This window comes from Molothrus aeneus, chromosome 17, assembly GCF_037042795.1.
Source record: "Molothrus aeneus isolate 106 chromosome 17, BPBGC_Maene_1.0, whole genome shotgun sequence".
Classification (NCBI taxonomy): Eukaryota; Metazoa; Chordata; class Aves; order Passeriformes; family Icteridae; genus Molothrus; species Molothrus aeneus.
Window position 1 is genome coordinate 10,412,988 of NC_089662.1, and position 15,593 is coordinate 10,428,580.

Here is a 15,593-nt window from a genome sequence, read left to right on the forward strand (position 1 = left end):
GGATCCAGACCCAGCAGTGACACCTGGGCTGCCCCCACACCTCCCACCTCCCACCCCATGCCAGCCCAGGCCCACTCCCTGAGCAGAGGCTGGCACCGGTCCCAGCCAGGGTGTCACCTTCCCCGGGTGGCAGAGCTGAACCCCTGTGCCTCAGAATGCTGGGTTCAGCCCAAGGAGATGCCAGCCCTGGGGAAAGAGCTGAACCCTTGGTACAAGCTGGGCAGGACCTGGTCCAGCAGCAGGAGCACATGCAGCCACCAACTCCTCTGCTCCCAGCTGTAATCCCTTCCCAGCTTACAGCACTGGAGAATGCAGTGGGAATTAGTGCCTGGGTGCTTCAGAGCCTCCCCAGATGGCACCTGGGGTGTCAGCCCCGTGATGGCAGTGCTTGATCGCACAAGCTCCCCTCAGCCCTGGGGAGGTGCTTTGCCCAGGGCAGAGCCTGATTTAGGACTCAGTGATCCTGGGAAGTGCATCCCATTAACACCAGGAGGGTTTTTCTGTTAGAGCTGCACGTTATTTCCCCTGTCTGGTTCTTCAGCTGTGGCTCTTGGGGCTGAGATCAGCTCCCAGTCCCATTTCACAGATCCCAAGCTGGACAAGCCACACTGTGCTTTCATTTGCTGGCTCAGATCACCCATCCCTAAGAACGGGTGGGTTATCCCAGGGAGGCAGGAGTCATGAATATTTTCAGTTGTTTCCCCAGAGAATGAGATCTCCACTCAGTTTGCAGCAGATTTGCCCCAAGCCAGGCAGGGTGGCTGGGGGAAGGTTCGTGTTCAGGCGCTGCTCCCGAGCCGAGCGTGCCGAGCTCGCTGCTGCTGCTTGCTGCCACGTGCCTCATTTCTTTTGAAAATCAGATGCTTTAGGGGAAACTTTCTTCTTCCAGCTCTGCATGCCCACATGTTGCATATGCAGGGGTTCTGGCACATCCCTGCTGCACATGCAGATAAAGGCACGGGCGGGAGCTGGGCTGGGAGAGCTCTGGAACCCAGCAAAACCTTCCTGTGGGGATACAGAGCCTGGGTGCCAGCCCACCCTTCACTGCCCCGCTCCAGAGGGGACCTTTGCCCTCTGGGCATCTCTTTGGGGTTGAAGGCTGAGTGTCCAGGTGCTCTGTTAGGATCAGAATAACTCACCGTGACTCAGTAACCCAGAATGATTTGGGGGGAGAAGTTCCCATGAGGAGATGCTAAACGCCTTCATGTGGAAGTTCCTCTTTCCCAGTGTGGTTTTGGTGACTCCAGAAGACCCCATGGATGTGCCCATGACAGCTTCCTGCAGCTCTTGGCTCTGGACACCACCTCTCCTGGTTTCTCTGTAAAGTTGGGTGGAAAAGCTCTGTTGAGTGTCTCCCAAGGGCTGGAAGAGGCTACAGCCACTGAGGCCTTGCAGGGAGCCTGGGCAGTGACAGTGGGAGGGCCAAGTGCTGTGTGCTGCCTCTGTAAAAGCTGTGCCTGGTGCCAGAGGGGTGCAAGAGAGCATCCCAGCAGGAGATGAGTCCATCAGGCTCAAGCACCAAATCTGCTGTGAAATTCCCCATCATCAGTCCCCCATGTGGTCCCAGCACGAGTTCTGCAGTCCCTTCTTTATGCTCAAGAAGATGCCCTGCCCCACCTCATCCCAAAGAAATGCAATTTAAACAGCTCAACAAGTAGAGGAAAAGCCTGATTTTCCAGCTGGGCTTCTCCGAGTATCTAAGACATGCTCTTTGCTATGCTCAGCACTGAGGCAGGCCGGACAAAAATGCATCCCATGGTTTAGCAAACAATTTCCCTTCCCAGCTTTGGGCTTTGTCCTTTCCAGAACACCACATGCACCAGACACATCTCTCTTGTTGGACTTTTTCTTTCTATTTTAGGCTGAAATTTGAAGTAGAAGGACACCCTCACGCTGGACACAGCCTGGGGTGTGGCTCAGCCCTGAACATGACCACAGAGAGTTTTGCAGAGTTCCTGAACAAGCTCAAGGAAATCCATGAGAAAGAGGTCCAAGGTAGGGAGACAAAATTTCCTCACCAAAACCTGGCCAAGATCCATTTCTTTGTAATACCACCTTGATCCCTTTGGTGTCAAATAACCTGAAGGGAGGAGGAGCAGGTGTGGATTAGGGAGATTTGGGGATTAGTGCTGAGCAAGCAGCACCCTTGGGGATGGCTTGGGACATGAGATCACAGCCTGCCCCTCAGGGGACAACACCCACTGGTGGCATATTTGTACCTCTCGTTGGCACACTGAGAAAAAAGTGACTTTTTGGATGAAGTTACTTTTTGAAAAGTAACTTCTTCTCTCAGAAGAGAGAGGACTTTCCTGCACTCCATGCTGCTGGAAAGGAGGCCACGGAGGTGCTCAGCCCCTGCAGGAATCCCAGGTGCTCCCAGCATTAACCAGGGGGGGATTTGGCCCCTCCTGCCCCTGCTGTCGTGGTCTGGGAGCTGGGAGTTTGCAGGGGTGGCACACACACCTGCTGGGCATCTGCTCCATCAGTGAGGACTGGAGTGTGTTTGGATACTGAGGGATCAAAGGGAAAGCAGAGAGATGCAATAATCTATAAGACAGAAGCAGCAGGAGATGAAGCTCTGTTAAAGAAAACATTTGAGTCAGGTTGGATAGCTTATTCCTCTAGGGAATAAATTATTTCTCAGGCCATACATTATTAAAATAAAACCCATTAGGTTAAGCAACCAAGTGCCAAGTCCAATTGTTTTCCTATTAGAATAATTCCCAGTATCAATATTATGAACAAAACTTCAGCACTTTTGGATGATTCTGGCTTATGAATTCATTCTTCTCTTGTGTAATTTCAAGCCGTGTGAGAGTTAGAGGAAACTGTTGAGCAATTTAAACCACATGTTTACATCTACTTTGCATAAAATGGATTTGACAGGATACAATGTCTGCAGATCCATCAAGGAAAGCTGTTCAGCTGTAAATATTCTCCAAGATGCTTTCCAACCATGAAAGCTATAAAATACTGCCCACCTGGGAAATGCAGGCTGTAGAGAGAAATAAGTAGAAACAAAACTAAACCAGACTTTTTGGGACTGCAAAGGAGATGCAGACTCATTAAATAGTGGGGATACAAAAGGAGCTCCCATTTTGTACAACTTTTCCCAGTTACATTAAACTGTGGCTGTGTTTAACATGCGCAATGTGTTATTCCTTATCGGAGATCAGGCTTGTGGATGGATGAGATTTCTGCAAAGCCACGCACCTTCCTGAAATTCCATCAGTGTCATTTTCTTCTGAGTGCTGGGGAATTGGCCACAAACACCCCCCTGTGTGTCTGTTCATGATTCCAGGTCTGCACAGCAAGGTGACGGAGCTGACCACGGAGAAGTGCCGGTGAGCGATGCTGGGGCACGGGGGCAGCCACACCACTGCAATTTCAGACTTCTGAGTTATTCTCCAACGCTGCTGGATTACAGAGCACCATTTGCCTTTCTGGCACTGCCAAATTTTGGCTCGAGGCAGGGCTTGGGGTGATCCCAGCCCAGCTCCAGTTTGCCTTCCCACTGCAGGTGATGCTTGTGCCACCCGGTGCTTTCTCCCTCGGAAAGCAATAAGTGGGAGGAATTAAACTGCTAACTCCAAGGAGGGTGTCAGGGGCAGGATCCAGGCTCCAATACATTTGTTTCCCCTCCTGCCACACAAGAAAAAGAGTGGATGAAGGCATGGGTTTTGGGAAGAAATCTAATAACCCTCCTTTCTTTGTTGTGTCCCTTCAACTAGCGATGCTCAGAGAATTGAAGAGCTGTTTGCTAAAAATCACCAATTAAGGGAACAACAGAAGGTCCTGAAGGAAAATGTAAAGGTGTTAGAGAACAGGTAGGATTTGTTTTTAAGTAGGATGCTGCTGAGTGACAGTGACTGCACAGTCCTGGGGGGAGAGTTTGGGGTTTGCTGTCTCCCCAGGACTGGGATGTAGCACATGAACCTCTATTTTTCCTATACTCAGCTGCTGGGAGAGCTGGAGGAGCCTGGGCAGGTGCACAGGAGCTTTCCTAGGCCGGTGTGGTGGGGCTGGGTCTGGCAAAGCCAGTGCTGGGCTATGGGGGTGATTCTCAGTGATGGTTTGGGTGTTCACACTTCCCCCTGGGGAGGACAGGAACTTATTTCTCCCATGTGGTAACAAGCTGTGGGGTTTCCTTCCTCCAGGCTGCGAGCTGGTCTTTGTGACAGGTGCATGGTCACTCAGGAGCTGGCCAAAAAGAAGCAGAATGAGTATGAGACCTCTCATTTCCAGAGCCTGCAGCACATCTTCATCCTCTGTACGTACTGAGACCCGCTGTGAGCTTGGCTTTGGCAGGCTGAGGCTTTGCCAGTTAATCCCTCTCCCAGATATTTGCACATGGTGAGCAGGAGTCTGGGAAGGGTTTGGGGATGGGGAGAAGGGAGGGAGCAGGACTGTCCAAGGAGACATAACCCTTCCCACAAATCATCAGAGCTGGGTGTCACAGCCCTCCACACCTCCAGAAAAATGAGAGACTCCAGGCTGTGTCAGCTGCCTGGGGAAAGGATGCATTTGGCACAGCAGAAGCAACACTCTGGCAAAGACAGGAAAGTCCCAGCAGCAGCTCAGCACGGGTAAATGAAATCAAGCAACACGTGTGATGGATCCTCTCCTGAGCCCCTGGCACAGCTCCCAGCACCGCTGAGGCACAGGGTGTTTTTCCCTGGGGATCTGAGCAGCCCAGGGAGGGTCATGGGGTAAAGGAGATAAGGCATTTAGGAGGGATGGAGAGGTGCCAAGAGCCCTTGGTTTATCTCCCCTGCTATGCCACTGATGCCTGAGTGCTGCTTCTGAGCAAGGCACCATGGCTGGGAGCCCAGCTGTGCTCTCTGTGGCTCTCTGCTCTCATCCTCACTGCAGCACCCGGTGCTGGGTGCTCACATCTCCCCTGGCCTCTGTCTGACCCTCTGAGACCCCCAGCCCTCCCCCTAGCACAGCACCCACTCACCAGCCTGCCCTGCTGTTCAGGGAAGGATGCTTGTGGTGGTGTTCACAGGGGTTCTAGGGTGAGGGAAGAGATGAGAATTTTGACTCATGTTTCAGAAGGCTGATTGATTATTTTATTATATGTATTATATTAAAAGAAAATGATATATTAGAACTATACTAAAAGAATAGAAGAAAGGATTTCATCAGGAGGCCAGCAAAGAAAGGAATGATAATAAAATCTTGTGACTGCTTACAGCGTCAACACAGCTGGCTGTCATTGGTCATCAAGTAAAAACAATTTCACATGCTGGGTAAACAATTCTCTAAATCACATTCTAAAGCAGCAAAACATGGAGAAGCTGAAGCTTCCCAGCTTCTCAGGAGAAAAGATCTTAGCAAAAAGATTTTTCATAAAATATGTCTGTGACAGATGTTCACTGTGCCTAACCCACCACTGCCTCCTCTGGCTCTGGCTCTGGGTCGTGCTCCTCCCCTGAGCTGGGAATCTGCAAGCAGACCCAATCCTGATGAAACCCGAGTCAGAAAGTTGTTCCCTTTTATCCCTTAGCCCAGCACGTTTACAAAGAAGGAAGGAAATTCGGCATCCCTCCAAAAGTCGGTGCCGTTCCCTCCTCCCCCTCCAGGCACCCCAGCGAGCTGTGAGCAGCGTCCTTGCAGCATCTGAACTCACAGCACCTCCTCTGTCCCTGCAGCCAACGAGACCAATCGCCTGAGGGAGGAGAATAAAGCTCTCAAGGAAGAACTGAAGAGGCTCCAGAGCCTGGAGTAAGCACTTTCCTGGTTTCATTCTTTACAAGGGACATTGGCAAGGGCATCCCCAGAGCTGGGCAGGGCAAGGTCCAGACTGTGGCATCCTCAGAGGTATTTTAGCATCTAATTCCCATGGGTTCCTGTGTATGTAAGACATGGGAAAATCCCTAATAGTCTCAAAATCCTTGTTGACTTTTGCTCACTCCCCTGTTCACCAGCATCCAATTATTAATTTTTGGAGAACAAAGACATTTAACCCCCTGGAAACAAAGCCCTGGGCAGCTTGCATGGAGCTCAGCCTGGGATTCCATGGCTTTTCCATGGCACCAGCTCCCCTCCTGCAGCAGCCAGAGAGGGTCTGCAGGAAGCAGGTGGCTCTGGGGGAAGGACAGTGACACACAAGGGACAGGGATGGGGTTAAAGAGGGAGAAGTGATCTGCACCAACAGGTTCACAGCCCAGCAGAGCGCTGTGCTGGAAGCCAAGTAACCTGCCAGGCTGGCCAATATATACAAATCAGCTCATTCCTCAAGGGTTTAAAGTCCAGAGGAATTAGCACTGAGGGATTCATTTAGAAATGTGTTTTCTTTGGAGCACAGGAGCACCATCCACTTAAAGAGAATCTCTGGCTTTTACTCCCCAGTGCTTCCAGAGCATATATATATGTATATTTGTGTATCAGGCTGGGCTGGGCCTGCTGAGCACTGAGTGATTCTGCTCTGCTCTGCTCTCCCCTGAGATGCTGGATAGGAGGATTTCCAGCCAAACATCCACACCTCAGCATCAGAGTCCAGCCAGGGCTCTGTGTGTGTCTCCAAGGCTCAGGCACTCCCTTGTGGCACTGAGCATCACCCTCTCCATCCTGGTTTGGTGACAGGGAGCAGACACCACATCCCTCTGCTGAATCCACCCCTCCATCAGGCTGAAAGCCCAGCCAGGGCCAGGTTCCCAGAGGGCTTTTGCAACAGCCACAGCTGGGTCCTGGCTTACCCAACCTCGTGGCTTCCTGCGACATTACCCACAACCAAGTGGGGCACACCTCCAAGTGGGGCTGGCATGCTGGCTCTGTCCATGCTCCAGACTGCAGCTGGGCTGCTGATAAGATGCAGTGCAAGGAGGTGAGGCTGAGGATCTGGAATATCCACATACACACATAGATAAATATGTATATTTGTGTATCAGGCTCAGAGCTCTCAGTACAGCAGCTCCAAACCCTTCCTTCTCCTGCCCCTTCTCATTCATTCATGTCCTTTTCCTTCCAACAGGGACAGGACAAAGACCCCAGGAGTGTCCTCCAGAGAAAGCTGCTCCACACCAAGCTCCCCTTTGACTCTGCTGTCCCCAGTGAGCAGGAATGTGAGCACAGAGAAGGCAGAGCCCCGGGAAGCAGGAGCCCAGCAGGATGTGCCAGAGCTCGAGCTCAGTGAAGGTGGGTGCTGCTGGCTCCTGCCACCCTTGAGGGACACCTGGGGATGTGAAAAGTGACTGAGCCATGCTGCAAAACTGCTCTGGGAAAGGGTCTGGAGAGCAAAGACCAAGCTGTTGGCAGCTCAGATGGACATTGCCATGGGCAGAAAAGCTGATGGGGGAAATGCATGTCAGGGGAGAAACAACCTGCTCTGCATTAGAGCAAAGGAGTGCTGAGTGCCCCCACTGAAAGAAAATTCATGCAGAGACCATGGCATTGCCTTCCTGCCACCCACACAGGTAATAAAAGGCATGTTCAGTCAGGTGCTGGCTTGAGCCAAAAGGTAATTTTGACTCAAAATCTTCACTGAGAGGTGGTTGGTAGCAACCACTGGCATCCCTGGGAGGCTGCATGGCTCCAGCCCAGTCAGGGCAGGGCTACAGCAGCTCTGGGGGACCATAACAGCAGCTGGTTGTGTCCTTTTTTTGCAGAAAAGCCTCCAGAGAAGCTCCAGAGAAGCTCTCCAAGCAGCAGGACTTCTCCAGGCTCTCTCCTCCAAGAAGTCAGCCTTGCAGAAATAGTGAGTTGTCAGAGGTAGCCTGATGGCCTCAGGCCTTGTCCCCACTGCTGTGGCCATCTGAACTGGATCAGACTGGGATAGGGAAAGAGTAGGAGGCACTTGGGGGGTGGAACAATCAGCCAGACTCAGGTAGTTTGTCATTTCCAGAGCCTGGCATTCAGTGGTTGCAAGGACAAACACAGAGAGGGTGTCAGCCCAGGGCTGCTGAGTGACACGGTGACACTGGGCACTGGGAGATGAGACTGCAGGGCCTGGGCCTGTTCCTGGTCATGGGAATTCAAGCCCACATACACACCCACACAGACACCTCTGTTTTGGCACAGGTTTTGCTTACTCGACCTCCACAAAAAAACTTGAAAGAGCAGGTGAAAAGGGGTTTTGGTAAGGCTGCAGGCAGGCTGTGGGGATAATTAATAGGGATCACAGGAAGGCTTGGTGACATCTCCAGGTGGGCAGGGGAAAGTCAAGTCAGAACATGTGGTGAGCCTTTCATGGCAGCTGATGGAGACAACGATGTCCTGGCCCAGGTGCTCCACCAGAAATACACCCACCAGAGCAGTGTGTGCCAGGAGCCTGCATGAATAAAGCCTTGCATGAGTAAAAAGGCCTGACTATGGGACAAGGAATTTGCAGGGTCTTATCTTGGTTAAGCCACTGAATCATGACTCAAGAGGAGATGCAAAACTTCCTGTGCTACAAATCAGAGCAGCCAGAAAATGGAGAGTACGTGAAGGGAAAATTTCCTGGAAAAATGAACAAAAAGCTTGATAGAGCTGTTTACCAGAACCATATCAAGCAGAGCACTCAGGAGCTGTCTGCCTTGTCCTCAGTGGTGAGGAGATGTGTCCCAGTTCAGCCAGGCTGCCTGCAGAATGGCTCACCTGGACTTTCTGTCCTGTGTCACAGGCATCCCAGAGGATTTCCAACCACCTGCACGGAACCATTGCCCTGGTGAGACCTGGCTCCAGACCCTGCCTCCTGGAGAAGAGTCCTTCAGAGGCAGCAGTGTCTCCACCAGCCAGAAAGGCTCCTGTCCCTGCGGAGCGTGAGCACAGCCCCAGCCTGGAGGCGTGAGTACCTGGGAGCCATGGGCTGACCCATTGCAGCTGCCCCTCAGTGGGTGCATGGCCAGCATTCACTGTGTCTGTCCTCCTCCCTCCCCAAACTTCTCCCGCAGCCTCGGGAAGGGGGGATATCCCAGTTCACAGCAGGGAAAAATGACTGGAATCCAGCCCAACAAGGTCAGGCTCTCGTTATTCCAGATCCTCAGACAGACCCACAAAGTGAACCAGGTGTCCCCACAGGCAGGCAGGAGGACTGTCCCAGGCAGGCAGCAATTCCTGCTCCTCCTTATCTATTCTAATGGGCTTTCCTGCAGGGCTCAGCTTATCCTCCCCACTGATTTCAGGAGCACAGAGGGCTGAGCAAGGCCAGGGAGTTCACCTGTAGACAGAGAGTTTCCCAGAGTGTGAGTAGTTCTGCAGAGCATTCCTGGGAACAGCTTGTACTCAGGGAAGCTGCCAAATAACCAGCAGCAGCAGGGACTGGGTTTGCAGGGCAGGTTCCTGCACTGCACCAGCCTTCCTAGGATGGCTGTAAAAGTTTCCCAATGAGTGAGATTAGGGGAGGGTGGGCTGTCCCTCTGTCCTGGGGGTCTTCAGGCACTAAGAAAGCCCAGGGGCGTAGTTAGGATGGTGCTGGCTGTAAGACTTTATTCAAAAAGTGACTTCTCAGCAGCAGTACTGATGTGAGAGGTTCACTGCATCCTTACCCTCTCACAACCCCCTGCCTTGAGCTGCCATGGCCCAGGGACAGGGGATTGCTGCTGGATGGTGGGATGGGAATGGCTTCCCACGCTGTGTGGGATGAGAATGGCTTCTTACTGCTGCCTGCCTGATGCCCCTGGCCACCAGGACCCTCCTCCCCAGCACAGACCCCAAACACAAACCTGATGTACTGACCAAGAGCTGCAACAGGGCATGGAAAGAGCAGGAGAGACCACACACATTCCTGCACAGCTGGGGAAACCATGGGAAAGCTCTGTTGCTAATAAGTATTTTTTTTTTTCTCCGTGCTTTTTTTTAGTTATTTAACAGTGAGCAACCCGGACTCCCCCAAGGTTGCTCCATCCTATGAAAACCTCAAACTGAGCGCCCGGAGAGAGCAGCTGTGCCTCCTGCACAAGCACCTGTCCCTGCACCAGCTGGGGCTGGCGGGTCCCTGCGCCCCGGGCGAGCGGGACGGCGGCACCTTCCCCATGCACCCGCTCCGGGGCAAGGCTGCTGACAGCAGGACACGCTCCCGGGACCCCTGGGACGAGCAGGCAGCCCTGCTGAAGCTCCCTGCCACCATGGTGTATGTGAGGGACCAGCAGCTGGAGGAGAAGCTGCAGCTGCTGAAGCAGCGGGAGCGGCTGCAGCATCTCCTGCTGCGGCAGTGCCAGCCGGGCCGGCGGGGACACGGTGACATCGAGACACGGCCACTGTCCCCGTGGCTGGGCATGGCCACGGGGTGCAAGGAGGAGAGGGAGTTCCTGGAGGATGCTGCGGATGGGAAGGAAGAGGGGTGAGGAGTGTTGCTGACTCTGTTTGTGGTGTTGGAGCTTGCGCGGGGGTTGTCTCGGGGGCGATTCAGGCTGTTCAGTGGAAGGGTCAGGAGGCAGTTCAGTTCAAAATGCCAGCTTTGGGAGTTGGAGATGAGGGTTTGAATCCTTTCTTCCTGAGCTAGGATGGTAACTCTAAGAAGGGGTTTAGTCTTCAATCTTTGGCTTACAAGAGCCATGTTTGTACAAACTATTCGAGTTAATTAGAGTTTGAGTAGTTTATTCTCTAGGCAGCTCTGGCGGGGCAGGGAGCGCCCCGAGCCGCGAGCCAAGGTGAAGGAGGCGAGGGACGAGGATGGGGACGCGCCGCTGGACCTGTCCGACTCCGGCCGCAGCAGGGAGACGGACTGGCACAGACAGACGGACGGCAGCCCGAGGGACAGCCCCGGGGACAGCCCAGCCGTGCCCGCAGGGGGACACAGGGCACAGCGGGACCGCCTGCGCTGCCCCTACCGCTGGGCACTGCCCGCTGCTGCCAAGGAGGAGGAGGAGGAGGAGGAGGAAGAGGCAGCTGTGGTGAGTACAGCTCTTGCTGGCATCCCCTGCAGGCCCCTGCAGTGCTGCTGGGACCACTGTGACAGCACTAACATCCTGTGGGAGGATGGGTTCGCTGTGTGTGAAGCCGATTTGCACATGGCAGAGCAGTGGTTGCTCAGCCCTGGCTCTCACTCCACACCTCCCCTCCAGTGCCCTCAGGGTTCCATCCGTGCCCAAGGGCAGGCAATGGCTGTGCCCCCTCCCACAGGCTGCTGCAGGGGGTGCTGGGCTCCCTGCAAACACTCCACTGTGCACAGGAGCATCTCTGTGATGCTCGTCCCTGTGGGTGTCACTGTCACCAAGTAAGGGCTGGGGACAGTCCTCTCCTGCCTGGTGACAGCAGTGTGTGTGTCCCTGTGTCCCACAGCTCAGGCTTTCACGGGCATACCTGACAAACAGCTCCACACCAAGTGACCCAGAGGCCCCTCCTGAGGCCGGGCTGAGGCGGGATGTCGGTGCACAGAAGGGAGATGCAGGTAAGAAGCCCCAGGCAAATGTGACATTTGAGAAGGCAGGAGTGAAAGGTGCCTTTTGGTGAAGGCATTTCCCAGCCCAGAGCTCTCTGCTGGGCCCTGCACACACCTGCAATGCCACCTTCCAGGGACCAAGGGCTCCCAGCTCTTCTGGGCCTTTGGGGGAACTTCAGTTTCACATTTCTGTCCTTGAGAGCTCAGTTTTCTACCCTAGATATGTCCAAAATTCAGGCTCAGTATAAATGGGGAGAAAGTAATCCTGTTTTTTCTGGAGAAAGGCCCAGTGTCTGTGTCCAGCACAGACAGGAGCCACCCCTGGAGTGTCCTTGGACACTCAGCAGAGCACCCTGCATGGAATTCTCCAGGGGCTGAGGAGTCAGCATAGCTCTGACCTCTTGGCAAAACCCACTCCACAATGAGCACCAATGTTGCTGCTCCAGCATTTCCCACTCCTCTCAGGGAAGAAGCAGCTCAGAATGTCCCAGCAGAGATGGGGGAAATGCAAGAGGTTTGCAGGACTAGCACTGGAAAACCACCCCTGTCTGTCCCCTTGCTCCAAAGCGTGTCCTGTGATGACACAGCACAGAGCCAGGGATCGATCCTTCTTTCCTTCCTTCCTTCCTTCCTTCCTTCCTTCCTTCCTTCCTTCCTTCCTTCCTTCCTTCCTTCCTTCCTTCCTTCCTTCCTTCCTTCCTTCCTTCCTTCCTTCCTTCCTTCCTTCCTTCCTTCCTTCCTTCCTTCCTTCCTTCCTTCCTTCCTTCCTTCCTTCCTTCCTTCCTTCCTTCCTTCCTTCCTTCCTTCCCTCCCTCCCTCCCTCCCTCCCTCCCCTCTCCACAAGAGCCCTCCCAAGGCTTTCTCCCTGCCTGACCCCCAGGAGACACAGGTGCCAGGTTTGTCCAGGCAGGTGGGAGGCAGCAGCCATGGGGATCAGAGTGGGAAGCACGTCTGCTGCTCAGTACCAGCCCTACTGGCTTGGCCAGAAAGTTGAGCTCGCCTGGATTAGTTGGTCTGGGCGTGTCGGAGTGGTTTGGGAACACTCTCCAGAACAGGATTTTTCACAGTGGAGGGGGAAAAAAAAAAAAAAAAAAGAGTCCTCTGTGATTTACATGCTAAGGAGATATCATCATGGCAGAAGAATTTCAGCTGATTACATTCTGGGTGTGGGAATACAGGACTTTCTTCAGTTCTCACCTTAAGGCTGACACAAAGCCCGGGAAACAATACACAAATACTTTTGCACTTTCTAGTGAACCTTAACTTGCAGAAGGATAAGGTGAGGATGGGATCAGGCTACAGGGAATCCAGGAGTGCCTGGAAGCAGCATCACCTGCTCTCCCACCTCTGCAGGGGCAGCAAGAGGGGGCTGCCCTGCTGAGCTCCATCCTGGCTAGAGCTGGGTGTGATGAGCAACAAGTATTGAGCTTTGGGGGTGCCCCTGCCCCTCAGAACAGGCACAGCCCTGTGCCCAGCCCTCTGTGCCCACCATGGGCAGCTGAGCTGTGTTACTGTGTGTGCACACAGGGTGATGCCACCAGCAGCAGGGCTTGGCCCCGGCCCCTGGAGATCAGTGCAGGGATCAGGTGTGTGCAGGCACCTGTCTGGGGTTGTGCAGCCCCAGGGGCTGTGCACAGTGAGATGCTTTGGCTGGGAAGGGAAGCATCTCCCCTGCCTTTCCTTCCTCTGCTCCTCAGCACACATTCCCTGCCAAGAGCTGCTGACTGAACCAGCAGCAGAGAGGGGATTGTCCCTTTTGGCCTCTTCACCCCAACACGCTTCTCCCCACCTGGGGCTCAAACAGGAAGGTGCAGTCTGGGGCTTAAATACCCCCAGTTTCCCTGCTGTATGTAGCCACAGATGTTGGGACAGCTCTCGTGACCTCGGTGTAGTCAAGTCCAGTGGGCACAGCTTTCCTGGGAGCTGGTTTCCCAACAGAGTCTTGTTGGATCACTCCTAAACATTGATTCCAGGCCACGTAGCTTGCAGTGCCTCTGCTTCACAACTCAGTTTATTGCTGAAGCTGCTTTCTGCCTCAGTGGCTCTGTGAGCCTGGGCCAGTGGCTCTGCATCTGCTCATGAGCTTGTCAAGCCTCCCAGCAGCCAAGAAAATTTCTTTTTGTGTTTCTTTAGATGACAATGATGCCGAGTCTGGGAAGCAAGAATCCGATGAGCCAGACACAACGGACAGTGAGGTTTGTTTGTTTGTTTGTTTGTTTGTTTGTTTGTTCTCAGCCATCAGCTCAGGCTGCTGGGTCCCAGAAGCATCAGACAGGCTGTCCCAGCCCAAGCTCCCTCCAGAAGGTGATGGCTCTTCCTGCACCAGGTGCCAAACCTCATTCCCACCCTGTTGCACAACTTGCTGCTGAGGGGTAGAAGTGCCACTCTTTCCAGCCAGTCAGGTCTTTATGAGCACTAGCATTTGTCATCACTGCATAGCAATGGTCACAAAGGTCCCTGGCAAAGCCACCAGCTCCCTGGGAAAGCCAGGGTGGTTTGTAGACTGACTGTTCTTCTCCTTGGTGTAGGAGAAGTATGAAGATGAGATCCTACAAGAAGCTGAGGCTGACGGGAAATACTTTTGCACCAAAGACAAAGTTCATGTGCAGCAGAGGAAGAGAAAAAGAGGACAGGATCCCTGGATAAAAGGTAGGGAGGAGAAGTTCCTTGGGGCATCAGCTCAAGGCTACAACTTCTGCTGCTTCCAGAGGGACTCCTGTGAGAAATGCCCACAGACAGGGCCGAGGAGGGTTTTCCTCTGAACCATGTTTTTGCAACACTCATAGCTGCAGGCAGAGGAGCCCCAGCTAATGGTTAGCCAGGACAGCCTGGGCAGGGTGGCCAGGAGAGCACCCCAAGCACCTAAGCTAACAGAGCTTAGTCCCTTGTGTTTGCTTACCTGGTCAGGGAGGTGGTGACTGGGGAAGGCCAAATTCCCAGGGGTGAGTTATTGACAGTCAGAGAAAGGTTCCTGCCAGTTCTGTTGACCTTCCAGTGTGGTGTGGAGGTTTCCCTGCTGACAGAGGAATGTGTTGTACCCATGTTCCCTCCAGGTGAACAAGCAGAAAACTGCTCCTGATAAGGGCAAGGATAAGACAGTTTGTCTGTCAAGCCTTAAAAAATGCTCTGTCAGAAAAACCCTGCTGCTCACCCTCTCTGTCCTGGTGGTGAAAACAGCCAAGTGTTGGCCCAACCATAAATGTACACAGGGCTGTTGCTTAAGCTTGAAGGGAGCTTTTTTAACAGCCTGGCCCTCAGAGGGGCCTGCTGACTCAGGGGACACCAGCACAGCTGGGTGACAAGAGGGTTTGCTGTACAAAACAGCCACTTGGAGCAATGGGGAGGAGCACAGCTGTGCTGTGCAGCCCAGGGCAGACACACACCACCCTCCAGGACGGGATGGGGATGTCCCAAGTGAGGGGTGGGTGCAGCTGGGGCAAGAATGGGGTGATGGAGGGGCATAGCACCTCTCTCAGCATGTGATGTGGGCCATGAACCACACTGGAACAGGGAGAAATCCACAGAATACATCTTGCTGCTCTGGGATGCTTCCACATCAGGTCAGTTCTCTCCCTGTTTCTGCTTTACATTGTTTTGTATCCAGGATCACAGCAGTCTCCCCTGGATACCCATACATCTCACATGTGAGGGATTTCTCTCCATCTTTCCTGTGCTGAGCTTTGCTTCCTCCTGTGCTGTCCCTGTTTTGGGATGAGGCCATGCTGACTCCAGAAGTGTAAATCCATTTCTCTGTGGTTAACTCCTGCTGTCATCTGGCTGTTTACAGGATCTAAGAAGTCAATGAGAGGAAAAAAGAAAATCAAAGTGGAGCAATGCCCAGTGGGGATCCCAAAGGAACTGGAGAATTGCTCTGCTTCCCACAATGATCCCTCCAAGGACAGTTAACAGCAGGGCAGGACGGAGCAGCTGCAGACCAAAGGACAGAGCTCAGAGACCTCAGAATCCCACCCGTGCTGGGAGAGTGAATCCTCCTGTCATGCTGGGCCAGGCAGTGGGGAATTCATAAGGACTCATTTGTGAGCAGAGCACTCTGAAAGTCCTCACTCAGTGCCACAGGAGAGGCTGGGCAAGGATGAGCCAAGCAGGTGCCACCTGGAGCAGCCAGGTCACTGCTGGTGGAGCCCCACAGTCAGTGATCCCAGCCCTGTGCCAGAGCAGACCTTCAGACTGGAGCTGGGAAGAGGAGATGTCTCTTTGGAACCCTCGCCCTGCATCAGAACCGTGTCCACCCCTGGGATTTCACACTTGGAGAGCAGACCACCAGCCC

At 53.6% G+C, this 15,593-nt stretch overlaps 1 protein-coding gene across 1 annotated transcript; it reads left to right on the top strand.

Moving 5' to 3' along the window:
* Window positions 1-1,928: 1,928 nt before the first annotated feature.
* Window positions 1,929-15,211, top strand: RBBP8NL (RBBP8 N-terminal like). Its single transcript, XM_066561814.1, has 14 exons — window positions 1,929-1,995; window positions 3,302-3,344; window positions 3,732-3,827; window positions 4,158-4,270; window positions 5,655-5,727; window positions 6,983-7,140; window positions 7,611-7,699; window positions 8,606-8,769; window positions 9,785-10,264; window positions 10,532-10,817; window positions 11,206-11,314; window positions 13,439-13,500; window positions 13,834-13,954; window positions 15,093-15,211. The coding sequence occupies exons 1-14, from the start codon at window positions 1,929-1,931 to the stop codon at window positions 15,209-15,211; spliced, it is 1,980 nt and encodes a 659-aa protein (XP_066417911.1).
* The last annotated feature ends 382 nt before the right edge of the window (window positions 15,212-15,593 follow it).

What these genes read in the sequence shown, in the direction of transcription:
- RBBP8NL (XM_066561814.1), top strand. Translation starts at nt 1,929, where the DNA reads ATGACCACAGAGAGTTTTGCAGAGTTCCTGAACAAGCTCAAGGAAATC. An exon ending in GCAGCACATCTTCATCCTCT is followed by an intron (nt 4,271 to 5,654) that starts GTACGTACTGAG and finishes CTGTCCCTGCAG; the next exon opens with CCAACGAGACCAATCGCCTG. An exon ending in CAGACACAACGGACAGTGAG is followed by an intron (nt 13,501 to 13,833) that starts GTTTGTTTGTTT and finishes TCCTTGGTGTAG; the next exon opens with GAGAAGTATGAAGATGAGAT.